Source organism: Molothrus ater, chromosome 1 (genome assembly GCF_012460135.2).
Source record: "Molothrus ater isolate BHLD 08-10-18 breed brown headed cowbird chromosome 1, BPBGC_Mater_1.1, whole genome shotgun sequence".
Classification (NCBI taxonomy): Eukaryota; Metazoa; Chordata; class Aves; order Passeriformes; family Icteridae; genus Molothrus; species Molothrus ater.
Window position 1 is genome coordinate 106,432,615 of NC_050478.2, and position 17,221 is coordinate 106,449,835.

The 17,221-nt window shown below is 41.1% G+C and overlaps 1 protein-coding gene across 2 annotated transcripts in view; it reads right to left on the minus strand.

Moving 5' to 3' along the window:
- The window catches only part of ANKRD29 (ankyrin repeat domain 29), a 29,402-nt gene extending 15,621 nt beyond the window's left edge, over window positions 1-13,781 (minus strand). The window contains exons 1-4 of one of the 2 annotated variants that reach the window (XM_036379002.1): window positions 13,739-13,781; window positions 7,996-8,106; window positions 6,191-6,289; window positions 4,396-4,494 (exon numbers count right to left, since the gene is read on the minus strand). In XM_036379002.1, the coding sequence (XP_036234895.1) occupies window positions 4,396-4,494; window positions 6,191-6,289; window positions 7,996-8,106; window positions 13,739-13,759 (330 nt within the window). In that variant the 5' untranslated portion in view covers window positions 13,760-13,781. The remainder of the gene's footprint in view (window positions 1-4,395; window positions 4,495-6,190; window positions 6,290-7,995; window positions 8,107-13,738) is intronic. The other variant, XM_036379003.1, reaches the window with a different exon arrangement.
- Window positions 13,782-17,221: the final 3,440 nt, after the last annotated feature.

The window sequence follows — 17,221 nt, forward strand, 5'->3', positions numbered from 1 at the left end:
TGGAGAGGCAGGGAAGGAAAAGTTTTAGGAAGCTTAAAAATATTAAAGTTCCATGTATGGAGGGTAAATAGACATGTTCAGTTGGTTGCATATGGAAAAGTTTGTTTACTGCTTTATGGTTTGGCTTTTGTTTTCTAAAATTCCTGTGTTCTCCACAAACTTCTGTTATTTTTAGAAGATTGTTTGGTTATTATCATAATTTCTGTAGGGAACCAAGTGACAGGTCCCAAGTAAAAGGCAGACCTACAAAGCTAACCCCAGTTGGCCCAGCAGAGCTGAAGCCCAACACTTGGAATCCCAATGTGTGATCCCACCTCGGGACATGTGACAGCTTGGGGTTAGGAATGGCAAAACTCTCTCAAGACATGTTAATTAATTCAAAAAGGGGTTCCCGACCAAGTGTTTGGTTCAACCCAGTGAACAGTTTTAGACAGATAATTTTTTTTTTTTTTTTTGGAAAGAGTAACACAATTCCAAAATACACCATTTGGATCTTTCAGACTAAAGTGATCAAGTTTTCCTAGATCAGTCTGCTCAGGGTCCAGGGGTTAGAAGAGGATCATTGGATGGTTCCCAGTTTCATCTGTTCATTCTGAATCAAATATTTACTGTGGCAGAGAGAAGTGTGTAACAATTCCTGGGCTCAAAGATCTGGTACCTGATCAGGAGGACAACTGAACCCTGCTCTACTGTCTGTCTGGTATATGAAGCTGAACACATTCAACAGAAGGGATTGGGACTTCACTGCATGCTCTGAGCTGGGGGTACCACTGTGAAAAATCAGATATACACCCTTCTGTAAGAAAGGGAAGCTGGGGGCAGGAAACTTTTCCACTGACCATGTGATAAGACAGCACTTAGTTAAATCAAGGAATTGTCAAACAGTGCAATGGTTTATTACTCAGTCCTCCTCTTGCCTCTATTGAGCTTCAATCTGGTTTTCCCTTACACTTAACTCCAGCAAACTTTAGCTGAAGACCCCAATGTTTTACGGACCATAGGGAAAGCAGATAAATTGTGGGGAATTAAAAAAAAAAAAAGTAAATGATGGAGTTTTAACATCCCTTTCAGACATGTGATTACCTCTTTCCTTTTTGGCTTCAGCTGAGATTAACTAAAAAGCTGAAGCAGCGTCTTTGGTACTGGCAAGCCTCTTGGAAACTCTGAGCTGGGCAACAAGTGGGAGCTGGACATGTGAGCAAGCACTGAGGGGCTCCTGGGGCTATCACCCCTTCTGCAGTGGGCAGGAGGCCACTGTGCAACCTCTTAGAGATGGCACATTGCCTTGGGCTCACTTCTTGCTCATATCCTGTTTTCCTGACACAATGAAGCTTCTATTAATCCTGCAACTACTTCCAGCTCAGATAGGAGCTGGACTTTTCTCAGCTACCTCTGCAATTCTTCCCCTGAAACCATTTTTCTGCCCTGCCCCGGGTCTGCCCTCCTCACTGCCAGCACATGACAGCAGCTGATGATCTGCAGTGAAAATACTTGGAACAGAAGCACTGGGTATGACCACGCTAAGTGGTGTAGACTTCCTTGTCTACTTGCTGACCCCTTTCCTATTTCATCACCTGAAATAGCTTAGAATTATACCTTGTTTTACCATCTCTTAAAAATGGAACAGAGGAGGAGAACTCAATCAGTGCTTGCTGACAAACAGCCTCTGACATACTGTTCAACCTGCAGTGCTGCTCAGAAAACATGCCACCATGCTTTTTAAGAACTCACTTGCTTATCACATCTATCAGAATAAAAGAAAAAAGCTTCAACCTATTAAATATTTCTATGGATGTCAGACTGGGACAGTTCAGAATAATATTAATGACTAATATTATATGTAATAATTATATAATAATTAACCTTCAATAGTACTATTCATTCTCTTTAGAACATCAGCATTTATTGCTAATTACTTTGTTATACTATTTTAGAGTAGTTTTACTTTGCCTGCCATAGCAAATATAAATTCTAATGATACAAGGCTTAACAAGAATTGCATGCCTGTATTAAGATAGTTCTCCAGAATTCTCATATATGAGTAACAAATGTAGTAATCACAATTTACAGATAAGTACATGAAAAAGATGTTGAGCTTTGCATTCCCTTAAGTCTCTGTTTTCTAAGATACATTAAATTTGTGCGTTTATTCCAAATCCATGTTGTAGTTTATAATAGAAATATATATATATTCTTTGCAAATGGATTAATTTTGTACTGCCCTTTAAAAACAGGATCAGCCATATCTTTTCCAGTGCTGCTCCCAGATGAGTGTCTTAGTGAGAAAATGACTTGTCCCTAACCTGAAAAGGTGTATTTTATCAACTATATTGTTTCTAGGGTTTGGGAGGGATAGAGGAGCCTGTCACCTTGGTCAACTGTTAAAAGAACAATGGAAGTATTCCAAGCTATGAAAACCACATTATTAAATCAGATTGAACTGATTGAAAGATTGAACTGATACAGTGGAAGATGTGGACTGTCCATGCACTACACCTGGCTGGTGCCTCCTGCTCAGGCACACGCTGGGTGATGCTGCTGGATAATCATCTCACACACACATCCCAGCCAGTTTCCCATGTTACACCCACTGGGAGCTGGTGTTATCTTTCAACCAGCTTGTCTGGATGTAACAGAAAGCTGTGGCCTGGAGAGGAAGAGCAACCAGCAGCTCAAAAGATACTTGGGACTGGCATATGGACCAAGTCAGGTCTGGGTTCAGAAGCAGGGTCAGGCAGGAAGAGAGAGTCTGGAATTAAGTTTTAAAGGTGAGCAACAGTAGACCCCAAACTTGCACTTGTCCAAAGATGGAAGCCATTTGGAGCAGCTGAACACAGGAATATTCTTTTATAATTTAGATCTTTGCTCTCTTTTATCTGCCCTAGTATTTCACATCAATGTATTTTGCATGCTTCAAAAAAGATTGTATATTGTCACGAAGGATCAGACAATTTCAAGTCCGCTGTTCACCTCTTGGATCAAATCTTGGCCTTTTCACAAACTCCTAGCTCACATGGTGAGGAAATATTGAGTGAAGATGTAACTGTCTTTCTAGACAGAATAAGGTACTGAGCCTCTGATTTGCCAGCTGAATGCAAGGGAAGATGACCCCTCCGAATCTCGCTAACCTCCAGCCATACCCTGAAATAAAAATCAGAGAAGCAACATTTATTTGAATCTGCAACCTTACCCAAGAAATTTGTCCCACATGAGATTTTTCAGCACTGTCAGATACAGCTGTTGTATTTAACACTGCAACCTCCTGCATTGCCAACTTTCACAGCTGCACTTTGTGTTGTGTTAAACAGTCACAATTTCATTCATGCTTTTATTAGTGATTGCTGCTGCAGTCAGAGAGTTGCTCACCACAAGCACAGCTCCCTGGGGTATCAGAATCCTACTCTATGGGCATGTGTGAACTCTGGCCACAAATCAACAGGATTTTTAGCCCCTAGAGCATAAGGAGCTGAGTTTTTGATGTTCCATCAATTCCCTTATATTTAGAGCCTGTATTTCTAGGGACTCCAGAAAGCAGGTATGGATTGAGAGAATCATTCAAATCACAGACTAAAATCTGAGAAATTGATTACTGTGGGGTAAAGAACTACTGCTTCTTCAAAGACATCACTAGGGATCCCAAGATAAGTTACTGGCAAGTGTCCTCCTTCCCAGATAATGGGAATGCTTCAAAATGTAACCAGCACATCAAGGACAAGTATACTTAATGAAAATATGTTGCTTTTCCCCCCATTTGCTGACAGCAGAGGTGCTAATACTGGCTTGGGCGAAAAAAAAAAGGTTGATGTACTGCTGTCAGTGATGAACTGCTGATCTTGCTGCTGTTCACCCCATGAGGAGTGAGGAACCCAGGCCCTGCCACCTGTGCTTTTGGATATTCTAAGAAGATTTTGGAAAGGAACTTGCCTGAACAAATAAGTAAAAGCTCTGAGGAGCATTTAATCTTCTTGTCCCAGCTGGGGAAGTGGGAATTTAGGGAGGGCTGAAGGCATTATATTCTTATGTATCCTATGGTGGCACGCAGAGACATCCTAACGCTGATGAAATGTAAGTTCTATGCAACCAGAGGACATAAACACCTAAATCAGGATCCTAGCTGGTACGTACAAGAAGGCCCTTTGATCTTGTGTTGGAGGATGGCTTATGAAGAAAGACTCATATCACTATCAAGGGACCTTGATGAACTTATGCCATTCAGTCTAGGTAGGAAAAGCTAGTCCAAAGTTAATACTTCACAATGTGTTGCATTACTCAAAAATGTTCACGTGAGGAAATTTCATCATCTTAACACTTCCGTGTCATGTTTCATGTGAAGAAAAAAACCCAGCCTTGACTGTCAGGATGTATCAGCATGCAAAAATAAACACATCATCTTACTTTATTCCTAAATTCAGTGGAGGCTCCAAATGAAAAGAGAAACTTCACTACATCGTTGTGGCCTTGCTGTGCAGCAAAGAACAGAGAAGTTGCACCTGACTGTAAAGGAAAAATTAAAAAGGATTAAAATAATAACAAACACATAACACAATTGACTGACATATAGACATTTCAAATTAAAAAGTATCAGGCTCAATCAGTTGAATGTCAGCTGAAAAGACATGATGAATTTGAAGACTCCAGAGGACACCAGGTATCTTTAACTCAGTCTTCTTCCCATTGCAATGAAAAATCTGTCCAGCACCATACATTTGGGAGGGAGGGAAGGAAGGGAAGGAAGGGAAGGAAGGAAGATAGATGCAGGCTTTCCTGACTTTGGGCTCTCTCACCCCATGTCAAAAGTACAGGAAATGGGAGCTAGATGTGAAATTCACTCCAGTGCCCAAAGCCTTTACAATAGTACATTGGCCCATTTAGATAATTTCAGAGCCCACTCTCCTGGGCACATTTATTGAACTCTCACTTCCCTGAGCTTCACAACAACTTCAGAGAACAAGGGCACTGGTTGGAGTAACTGCACTTAGTTACAGAACAGTGCCATTGGTCCTTAGCACTTAAACTTCATCTGTTTTGCTCCCTTTCTGCAACAAAGTGATTTTGGAGGCTTTCAATGTTTTTTCTTTTTTGTTGGCCTGTTGGATCAGTATTTCCTGAGTGATAATCAAGAGCAGCTCCATAAAACTGTTCTTAACTTTTTCTTTTGTTGCTTCTTTCCAAGCAATGTTTACCTGAGGGAAGGGACATATTTAGGTCCATGTTTTGTTAGAACAGGACCCCACTGAAAGACACTGACAGTCATGGTTAGAGCAAGTTTAGGCCGGTAAGTGCAAAGACACCTACATCATCAAACAGGGCATTCACTGACTCAGTAATGTGCAGATGTCAGCATGAGATTAATGCTCTGGTTCCAGGTAACCAAGGAAAGTAAGAAACCTTGGCTTGTACTGTTTGAGCAATGAGCACACTGCTATCCTGCACGACCTGCCACCATCCCATGTAATTTCATGCCCTGCTTATACTCCTCTTCTCTTAAAACCAGTGGTTGTCCCAGGGCAATTCTGCTCTTTGAGCAGTCAACATGCAGAGCAATTGCAATCCTTACAACTGTCTGCATGGAGTATGAGTGAAAGGCAATTTCCCAAAAAAATCAGTTGCTGATGTCCCTTCCATGCTGATGTCATGGTGCAAGACATGCCTTGAATGCCAAGCAGGGATGCAGGGAAGGGTACAAATGATACAGCTGTGTGACTTCTGGAGATGAGTTGGCTCAGACTAAAAGGCAGAAACTCCAAAACATACAGAGTCAAAACTAATCCCTGTGCTAGCAATGGCATCCACTCTGTTTTAATGACCAGGCTGCAAATCAAAAGGTGAAAGTCTTCTTATTATTTATCCCATCTGGAGATCTGTAAACTGTTGTGCCAAAAAGTAAAACTGCAAATACATAAATGGCATAACCCTGGGGGGTTACATCCCAGATATAACTGACCCTCACCAACCAGATGTGCTGAAAATGTTTCATGAGTTATTATAAATGTACCTCTGGCATCTGATTTTCTACTGTAAACTCCAGATCTCTGATTCCCTGATGTCCTCAGAACAGAACCTGTTATACATGTTATAAATACACTATACAGCAAGTGACAAAGAAACAATTGGCAACAAGCAGCAGACAACACTCTTATTATTTGTAACAAACCAACAGTCACTTAATCAGGCCCTGTTTGAATCCTACCTCTCTCTGCAGATTGATATCTGCTCCTTGCAACACCAATTCCCGTACACAATCTATGTGGCCATAGTAAGATGCTACCATCAGAGCTGTTGTGCCAAGCTGGGAGTAAGGAAAAACAAGTCAGTACCTTCAACAGACACCTACAGCAATGAATCAGGCTGTCTGGATGAGACAGCATCTCTGCCAAAAAGCTGGAGGGAGCTTATGATATCTTATTGTCCCAAAATAAGTGCAACAAGTATTAAAAAAGGGGCTTAGTTTCTAAACAGCTTTTTTTTCCTCTTTTTAAGCAGAGAATTCCAAAGTTCTTTGCATCATTTCCAGAAGAATAACCTCAGACACAGGAGCTGAGTGACTCAGCTGAGTCACTTAGAATTCTGAGTCATAGTCAGGAGAAGGGGCTGGGTGATTTGAACAGCAATTCCCTATCCAAATAATGAGAGCAAACTCACTCAGTGACTCTTCACATTATAAGAGAGAACTTTCTGTACAGAAATCTTTGTTCAACTCCCTCAGTACACTATAAGGTCACTTCCAGTGAATGAAGATTTATATGTATGCAGTGTATGGACAATATGCAGAAACCACATGCATAAGGATGAAACACATCCTTCAAAACCATTCTCACACAACAGCTCAATTTAAAGAAGGAATGGGTGACATTACAAAAAAGGAACCTGTGGTCTCAATTGTAAAAAAATTAGTCAAGAAAATGTGTATGTCTGATACAATTATTATTGCAGTGCAGTGTGAAAGTTCTTGTCCAAAGTTAGCCTTTTTTGAGAAAAAATGAACAGTAGTCACTTTATTTTTTCATACTGATCTCTGTCCTGTTTACTACAAGCCTGTATTTGAACAACCTTCCCTCCTTGTCAGAAGGACAGTCATAGCAGCAGCCCCAGAAGTGCTGTAGGACAAATACTTGCCTACAGGGCAAAAATGAAATGAAAATGAAAAGATACATTAAAGTCAATGGGCTTAGAAAATCTCTTACACTTTGAAGGTACTCAAAGTGAGAGAAGCTGTGGCAAATTCATGTTTTGGGCTGGAAGTGGCATCAATTCTTACCAACACCAGCATGACTGTGTGTCAGTCAGTCCCAATGCCAAACAAAAGAAACCTGGAACTTCTCACCCTCCTTTTCCCCTTGCTCTTTGACTCAGCTTAGCACAATCAAGTATCTCTCCATGTTTTGTAGGCAGAATAGAAAGACCTGCTCATTTTCTCTGTTATCAACCAATTTCTAATCTCAAAATTAATTTCAACCCATGTCAATTACAGTAAGGAAATTCCCATGAAATCTGCCATGTGTCTGGGCTCCTCTTGCTTGGCAATCTTGTGCCTTCATGTTAGTGCCCAGTCCAGAGATTGGGTGGAGGAGGAAGAATTTAGGAGGCCAGCAGTTGTTCTAATTATGAGAAGGTCTGTTAGCTGACAGAATCATTGCTACCTGGGCTCAATTCAGCCAACTCTTCACTGTGATCTATTACTACAATGACATTTCTTTGCAAAGAGAAGCCCGAGGTGCTAGGATGTGTGTTTGTAATGTCAGCACCACAAATAACTGTGTAAGAGACATTTTTGAATGCTGGCAAATTCTTAACCCTTTGCCACTGATGTAAATCATCACACTATTTTATCTTATGTTTCAAGCTTGATTACTGACAGGAGAAGGTTTTAAATCATCCTGAAGTACCATAAGACATTCATGTTTCATGTTAGATCCCTACTACACCCTCTGCATGGTGGGCTATGGAAAGTGATGCAAAATGAGTGCTGTGGCTGTAGGTGCATTGTGTGCATACGCTGTCTTTGCAGTCCACATCTACTCGCCCACTGTTCAGCAGCAGCTGGAGCAGAGCCAGGTTTCCTTTTCTTGCAGCCCAAAATGCAGCATTGGCAAGTGGTGTTTCTTTCTGGTGGAAAAAAGGAAAAGGAAAAAAAAAAAAAAAGGCAGAAATAAATCACTTTGGAAAATACACAAATACACTGGGCAAGCATACACATCCCATACATTCTGCATTCAAGCCAGGAAAGTTTCAGCTTAATGTGCTGTACTTTCAAACCCAGAGCATGGAAAGAAAGCTAATTTAATTTATTTTTGCAATTAAAGAGACCAGTCTTCCTGTGCTTCCTCATGTTATTTCAAGTCTTGCCCGTGTCCATGGCAGCCTATGTCTCTTAGATTGCCCTGTAATGAGAAAGGATGATGCTAGGCCAGATCCACAGGGAAACATCACAGAAAACAACATCCTCAGTGATGCCTGAATTGTCTGCTTCTGTGGAGGGGCTGGTCACAGTTAGGCTGAAGCATCCTGCTGACATGTCTTGCTGCAGGACATCCTCTTGGGTTTCAGATTAGCTCTCTGTCATCTCCTTCTTTTCTGCACACAAAGTTCCAATACAGGAAATGTATTGCTCATGCATCTCCCAGACTGCTTGTTCTACCTCCTTCCTGGAATTAACACCCTGGGACTGTGGGCATGTGCAGTATCTCCTGGGTAGGAGCGAATGATGACTGCTCCAGCACAGGAAAAGGACAGAAAGGAAAGACATGGACCTTGCCCAATCGATGCAGACAGCTGCCAATATTCTGCCTTGACAGGTAAGCACTGTCAAGGGTGAAGTGTGGAGGGAAACACCGTGATGACAATGACACATATCCTAGAGCAGGCTTGTGCTGTTGATTTTTTAATATGGGCTCAAACCATCTACAGAGGTGTAAAACACCACTTCACCAATAGTCACACCAAAGCAGAGTTAAAAATACTCAGGCACATTGCTTTGCAGTGAGGATATCTTGCCTTCAGGGTAACCCAAAGAGAGTGCAGAGTGGATATTAAAGTCAATCATTCAGCTTCAGAAATTACATTGGCACTTCTTGTCTAAATGTCAATGTGCACATGTAATATGGCAGGGAATCAGGATTCAATAGTTTTATGGTTTATAATTAAAATGCACATATACAGCACAGTTTAAATTGCTGCCTTCACTGACATGAAGACAATAAACTTTGCAGAAACCAGCAGACACAAGAATCATGAATCTGAATCTATCTCAGGTCTGTCACACTGAGCACTTTCCATGGGTTGCATTTTTAATATTACTAGGTTGGAAAATTGGCAGCTGTTTCAGATGAGAGACATTCCAACCATTCAATAAATTATAATCACTTCCTATAAATTGATAGTGGTATTTCTTGTACCAGCACACGCAGGGGCAGGATTCTGAAAATTTTAGCAAGCACAATAAGCTAAATTCTGATCTTCTTTTCACAGCTGTTGCATTTCCCTGGAGTATCTGTAGATGACGTTGATTAAAGTAGAGACAGCAGATTATACCCTCCTTGCTGGCAACACTGTAGTCTCTTCCCACCTTTACCCTTAGAACAACTAAAGTTTTATGTAAAAGCAAACAATTGGCCTAAACACACAGAGGCTCACGTTGCCCTTTTCTGCTCTGATTTATTAGATATGTATTTATTTACACATGTGGCAGTTAGGAATATTGTCTTATTGGCTTTGTTATTATGATATTCACTGGAAAGCTATTGCAAAAGAATTATGTTTAGACCTTGACCTTGAAGGGACAATCAAATTCCTTATCTTTTATTGTCCCAAACTATCCCTTAAAGTTTTAGAAACTTTAGACATATGCCAATACATCCATAAAGGGAAAGATTTATTTAATCCACCCCAGTTTTAACTACAAGGGCACAGTAGCAGACTGAATTTTATTATGGCTCATCATAGGCCAACTCTTTCAGTGGTCAGGCAGGCAGGAACTGGAATCCATATCCAGGAACTCCTTACCTGCTTTTCACCAGTCACGTGAGAAGAGAACTAAATGTCCAGTGTGACCCTGCTCAGGAAGTAGAGAAGTTCAAAGTCTTTGGCCTTATGAGTCATAAATTCCTACCTCTTTTTTCTCTCCTGTATGTCCTACAGTAGCCCTCCAACAGAGTTGTCCTTATACTTTGGATCAGACCCAAGCAATGGAAGAATTCTTCAGTGCACCAAGGACACCAAACTAAGTTTTTTCTCATTTGAACCGACTCCTATTAAGCACTTTTACTTCACCTTGCGCCCCTGTGTTGCTTGGGATCCCTTGTATAAAAGTAGAGTATATAGCACACTCAGACCATCAACCATCCAGTGATTTGATTAAAAAATCAGATGCAAATCTGAGCTATTGTACATGCTAAGATGAATGAAAGTGCAAAATGATTCAGATGATCTGGGCACCTTACAAGTACAGCCTCATCGTGTACTGTGTGGCAGTTTATGTCTCTGATCTACATCTCTGTGATCTTCATTTTCATCAGCAATACTGACATCACTAGTAGGCAAAATGTATGACAGCACTTTGGGGTTAATAATCCAATGAACTGAATTATTTTTTAGCAATAAATGGGTTTATAGCTGCAGGATGTGACTGCTGTTGTTCAGTTATGAACTCAGTCATGTCTCATCAGACACTTCCTAGGGAGATGTAATGTTGAATTTCAAAAGATTAATTGGACAAAATTTTTACATAATTCTTATCATAAAGCTAGTCTGCTCCCAAAGCATCCTCAAAGTAAACAACTGATCAGCACTGACAACCTGGGAGCAGAATGTAATAAACACTTGAAAATTATTAGCTAATAGCTTTCATGAAAATTGCTTGTTTCATTATGTCACTTGTACCAGCATCAGCAGCTTTAAAAATTCCTTCACTTCATCAAGTCCTCTAAAGTATTATTTTAAAATCTGGCTGTGCTAATAATTTTGATTGTTTGTATGCTTTTATGAGAGCCCAAAGATGGAAAGCTGGCATTATATTCATGCTGTATTGACATTAGAAAAAACACTTTTTCAAAAATGGCCTAGAGGCAAATATATATTATAAATCTGACAGAACCATTTCTCTGCAGGCATACAGAAAAAAAAATGAATTGTGCTAAGCTATCTGTGTCATTTCAGGAATATTGAGGGGGAAAGTATAATTTAAATGCTATGACCACCAGCTCCTGCTCCCTGCACTACACCTTTGATTTGCTGTTTGCAGAGAAAGGGCAGGTGACAGTGGGGTGAGCGCTGAGGAAGAAGAGTGCAGTTCTTAAACAGGGATCTTGCAGAGGAAAGAAAAGGGGCAATAGACAAAGAGAAAGAAAAGAAAGGAAAAAGAGAATGCTAGTCTGCCCACTGGCTTGTTCCTTGTGCTGGGAAAATGCAAGAAATTTCCCTTTTCTTTCTTAGTTTCCAAACCAGTCCTAATGGGAAGGAGGTATTGAATAAAAAGTTTAAAGAAGAGCTGGAAATCAGGATCAAGCATGATGGAAAAGGCTAGTGCAACTTAGGAGCAGAGATCTTTATTAGATAGCTATATATCCTACATAAAGGATCCTGATAAAAACAAAAGGTGATTTTATAGATAAATGTTTTAGTCAGGCAAAATGTGGCAGAAGAGAGGATATTTGTGTGAGAAAGAAAGACAAATGCTATGCCATGGGTAAGTAGAATAATAAGATGGAAAATGTAAACAGCCAGTGGCAAAGAGTGAGAATCCAAGTTAAGTTCATGATCTGAGAGAAAGAGAAAATGCCAAACAAAATGTCACAGGAAAGGGAGAGAAAATAGAGAGAGGGAGGTATGGTCTGCAGTTCTTCAGAGGGAAGGGAAAGCAGTGAGCTATTGGAACAGGAAAACTTGAGGGAATACAATATGAGAAATAGGGCACAGAAAAGGAGCTGATAGGGATAGAACAGAAACTAAGACCTGAAGAACAAGTTAAATAAACAAGGATAAGAAAGGATAAGAAAAAGAATAAGAAAGAAAAAGAAGCTGGCATCACCAGGAACATGGGGCTGTTAGGGTGGATGCTTGTGAGTAATGAAGGTGGGAAAAAACTCACATAGACAGAATGAAGGGACAGAAAAACAAAGAAAAAAAAGAAATTAGGTGTGAGACCAATGCAGGACCAAAAAGGGGATGACCACAGAGACTGCAGCCCAGAAAACCAAGTGTATCCTGGGCTACATCAAAAGAATCCAGACCAGCAGGTTGAGCAAAGTGATTCTCTCCCTCAATTCTGCTCTGCTAAGACCACACCTGGAGTACTATGTTCACCTCTGGGGCCCTCAACATAAGGATGTGGACCTGCTGGAGCAAATCCAGAAGAGGGCCATGAAGATGATCATGAGAGAATGCCTCTCTTATGAAGACAGGCTGAGGGAATTGAGGTTGTTCAGCCTGGAGACGAGAAGGCTCTGAGGAAACCTTAGAGTGGCCTTCCAGTGGCTAAATGACACCCGCAGGAGAGATGCAGAGGGACTTTGTACAAGGGCATGTGGGGAGAGGATAAGGACAATTTTTTTAAACTGAAAGGGGGTAGGTTTAGAGTGGATATTTGAAAGAGATCTTTACTGTGAAGGTGGTGAGCACTGGAACACGTTCCCCAGAGAAGCTGTGCCTATCTCTAGAAGTGTCCATGGCTAGGCTGGGTGGTACTTTGAGGAATATGGTCTAGTGGAAGGTGTCCCTGCTTATGGCAGAGGGCTGGAACATGATGGTCTTTAAGGTCCCTTCCAACCCAAGGCATTCTATGATTTCACCACCAAGTGTAAGACTGAGCTGCCCCTGGAGCAAAGGTTCTCTGCTGCCTCCACAGGAGAGCTTTAACTGCAGGTGGGAACCACCTGCTGCGCCACCACTGAACTGACACGGTGACATCGAAGCGCCAGCATTCCAGGGGGGAGACACCCAGACAGGAGAGAGGCAAGTACAGGGAATAATCCATCAAATCAAAAAATGCCACACAAGCAATATGGCAAAGGACTGGCACTGAGCTGCTGATCAATAAGAGAAAGGCAAGCACAGCATCCAGAAAGTGCATAACAGAGAAGATGATCCATCATAAATATTATCTGCTAACATCATTAGTAAATTGCTGCTTGCTTCCCTCTTTGCCAAACAATCTTATTAATCCTGTCCTTAAATTAAAAAACTTCTTTAAGGCAATCTTTCGAAATGACTGCTCTTGTGTGGGTTTGGATGGAAGAAGTACAAAAAGTGGCAGGAATCACATCTGGCAAAGGGAACGAACCGGTCTGGCTTCAGTGGCCACCACAGCCTGAAAGGAAGAGCACGGATAAAGACTGCCTCCTAACTATTACACAACCAGCAGAGATGGTCGCAAAAGTGAGGAGGAGGCTCCTGACTGCACCAAAACCCACAGCACGGAGCCCGGCCACCCCAGAGCCAGCGTAAAGCTCCGCGGAGCTCGCAGTTTATGTAACACAAGGCACGCACCCTTTAGGGGCTGTCAGCTGTGAAAAGCGCCCGCTCCATCAGCAGCCACCGCAGTACTCCCGGGGCACCCCAAAGCCCGGGAAAAGGACATTACTGCTTTCTTTCCTTCCGCCCTACACCATTTTCCCTAAAAAAATAAAACCCCCGAATCCAGGGACACGACAGAGCGCTCCACGGGCTGCCGGCATGACAAGCCCAAAGCGGGAACCCAAACGCGCATCCCCCCGCCCCTCTCCCCTTGAGGCGCCCGGCTCACCTTGAAGGACATCCTGCACATCGCAGCGCTCCGCCTCCGCCCCGCTCCGCTCCGCGCCCGCCCGCCCGCGCAGCTCGGCCCGCACCGCTCCGCGCCCGGGGCTGCGCGGGGCCGGGGCGGGGCGCGGCGCGGGGCCGGCGCCTCCCTCCGCAGCAGCACCTGGTGCTCAGGGGGTGCTGGCTACTACTGCTCTTCAAAGGTTCTTTTTGGGGCGGGAAGGGAGTATTTGGTTATTTATTATTGTTATTGTTATTGTTATATTTTCTTTTATTTTATTTTTATTTTATTTTATTTTCATTTTTTTTTCATTATTATTTAAATTATTATCATTATTATCATCATCATCATTGTTCTTCTTCTTATTATTATTATTATTTACTTAGCAGAATAGATTATATTAGATTATAATAGAATCAATTATATTCGAACACGTATTAATTATACCAGCATACAACTTTATATAATTACAGAAAATTATGTGTTGTTGCTATTTTTGTTGCATAATTGTTATTGTTTTATCGTTGTTGTTGTTGTTATTAGTTATAGTAGTGGTATCAGTATTATTTAAAGTGGGCCCCTGCTCCAGCAGCATCCTGAGAAGCCAGCACACAGGGTGGGGGACCCACAGCACTCAGCCTCTGGTTTAGACCTATGGATCAGGCCTCTGTAGCTCAGGAATAGCACTGGAATGGTCCAAACCCCAAGCACCCTCACCCCAGCCCTATCCTCATCATGCTGCTAATGCCACCTGCATAGCAGCACTTTTGTATTTCACAGCCTCTTCCCTTCATACCTAAGCAAAACCTGTTAAGAGGTACTGTTGTGAGTACAGCCACAGCGCTGCCACCCAACCCTGTGGTGGGGGTGAGGGTTCCTTCACCTGCCTGCATCCAGCTATCACCAACGCTATCTCCCACAGCTGATGTGCTCTCATTAGGAAGACAGTAAATTTTTAAGGGCTTAATTGTATGCCTTTAAAAATGAAGAGTCATAAAGCCAATTCATGTCCTGTTTTGCCTGGCTGCCACAGATTTCATTCAAAGTCTTCGTGATATAAAGTAGGCAAAGCAGGGCATGCTCTGGTGAGAGATTCCTGAATTTCTTTGCTATTGTTGGTTTAAACTGAGCCCTTAGGGATTTTCCTCTTTTGATGTGCACACATAAATCCCATTCATGAGAAAATTATGTGTGTGCATTGAGAGAAAATACTTGTGCTGAGATCCAAACAGCTTATTCTACAAATCTGCAAGTGAAGGGGTTTCTGCAGATCTTTTTCCTGAGGCAATGTTCATCTGTGCATCTGTGCATACAGTAAAACAAACGGGAGGCATGCAGATGAAAGCTGCTAATAGCACCAGCTCATCTCAGAATGCATGGCCTGGTGTGAACCTTAATTACTGAGATCATACAATCCTGGATGATTTCCTCTTGAACTTAAAAATACTCAGATTTCCTCTTAAACCTAAAAATACCGAATAAATTCAGCAGATTGCAGAGTTGAATGTCATCCTTGCTCTGATCCAGTTGCACAGTGATGATTGTCCACTGAAAGAGGAAAATGCTACTGATTTGTACACATTCCCTACCTCACCCTTGGAAAATCCCTGTGTTTATTCAATCTATTGTGAATAACATACCAAACTTTTCACTTTTATCAGCCCAAATATTAAATTTCATGACCAAAAAAGCCCCAAAGAATTCTTTCGATGAACAACAAAAAAGGAGATGAAAGCAATACAGGTTTTTTTGGTCTGTATTTATCTTGGGTGTTGAGGGAAAAAATGTAAAGTGCTTTTCTTAATATCTCCACAAAATCTGAAATTTCACCTATTTTCAGTTGCACGTGGTCTCCTGTGACTTTTCTGTTTTCATATTTAGGTACAATAATTTGTCAGAACAGTTGAACACAAAAATACATACATAAATTATGCTCCTTTTTAGTGGTCCTTTGAAAGTTTATCCCAGAAAGCACAGAGAAACAATGGTTTTTGATGCAGACATCTGCCAATTGTTACACTTGTTTATGGGACACACACCTCATATATATATATATATATATATATATACAAACCCAAGAATATGTAATTATTATAACTGAATCTTAAGAGTTTAATATAAGAACCATTACTAGAGCAGATGTAATTGTAGCAAAAAAAGAAAGATGTCTAAACAGAGAAAAAATTCAGTATTAATAACATTACAGATAAAACTTATATACACTTCCTAGTTTTACTCCTTTTCTGGATATTATCCTCACCTTTCCCCTGCTCTGCTAGGTCCCAGAGTTGGTGATTTCATTCTGGTGGTGGTGGTTTGTGATGTTATGGTGAGCTGTAGCATCTGGAATTGGTCATTTCAGGGACTACGATGTTCATGTTAATGGCTTCTTCTTCTTCTTCTTCTTCCCCCTAGGATCAGCCTAATTCTGTTTTATACATTTGCTACCATGCTTTTACCTCTGACTCTTTTTTTACTGATCTGCAGCTCCATATTACAACTGAACTAATTTTCATTTCAATTAGAAAAGCTGCTGTTAGAGAAAAGCCATGTAAAACAAAATTGAGGGAGGTCAAGAAAAGTTTAAAAAGAGCAAACCTGGCAAGCCTCAGTTCCCAAGGCCCTGCAAACTCCATGCCTGTTACTATCATGGGAATACCGTGTTTTAGGGCTACACATCTCCTCTATTCTTTTGTCTTGGCACAATATTTAAGATTGCAAGATACTCGGACTGGTTGGGATTTGTTACCTGCTTGGCAGAATTCATCTGCAGGGCAGCAGGCTGCATTCCTCTCACCTAGTATTTCATCACAGTGATTATTTCAAATGTCCTGAGTCATGTTGTTTTGTTCAAATCTGAAGGCTACCTAAGATGAATTGCAGGAACAAATTAAATTATTGCATTTAAAAGCTGATCCAACCAGCTGCGTAAGTCACACAAAAACCCTACCAGAGCCAGAACAATTCAAGCACATCTATATATGGATGATGAAGAGAAATAGCACAAATTTTGAGTTTAAAAAAATCCTTCAGAGATTATAATCTAAACTTCTACAATTTTTATGCAAAGATGACTTTAATTTCTATCAGCTTTAAAAAAGAGCAATAAATAAACAAATTCCCATTTAGAAATGTTAATAGATAGCAATGTAAGTTTGCCTGCTGTGTATGGAAATGGATAAATACATTTCAGCAGACAAGATGGTCAATGTGTGTTTTGTAACTTCAGTGAACTGTGACATGGGATTCTGCCCCCATCTCAAAAACCTTTTGTTAAATTTGCCTGCCATCTTCCAGACTCCAGAGCTCTTTACTGCAGGGTGTGCCACACAACTGCATCTGTGTAACTCAGACGATATTGCATTGACAAATATGTTTCTGCAATACCTTTTGTCATTTCCCATATGGCTGTATGTCAATAATGTCAATGATTTTGCTTTCAATATCACCTGTATAAAAATCATTGATGAAGGTCCATGACATTTA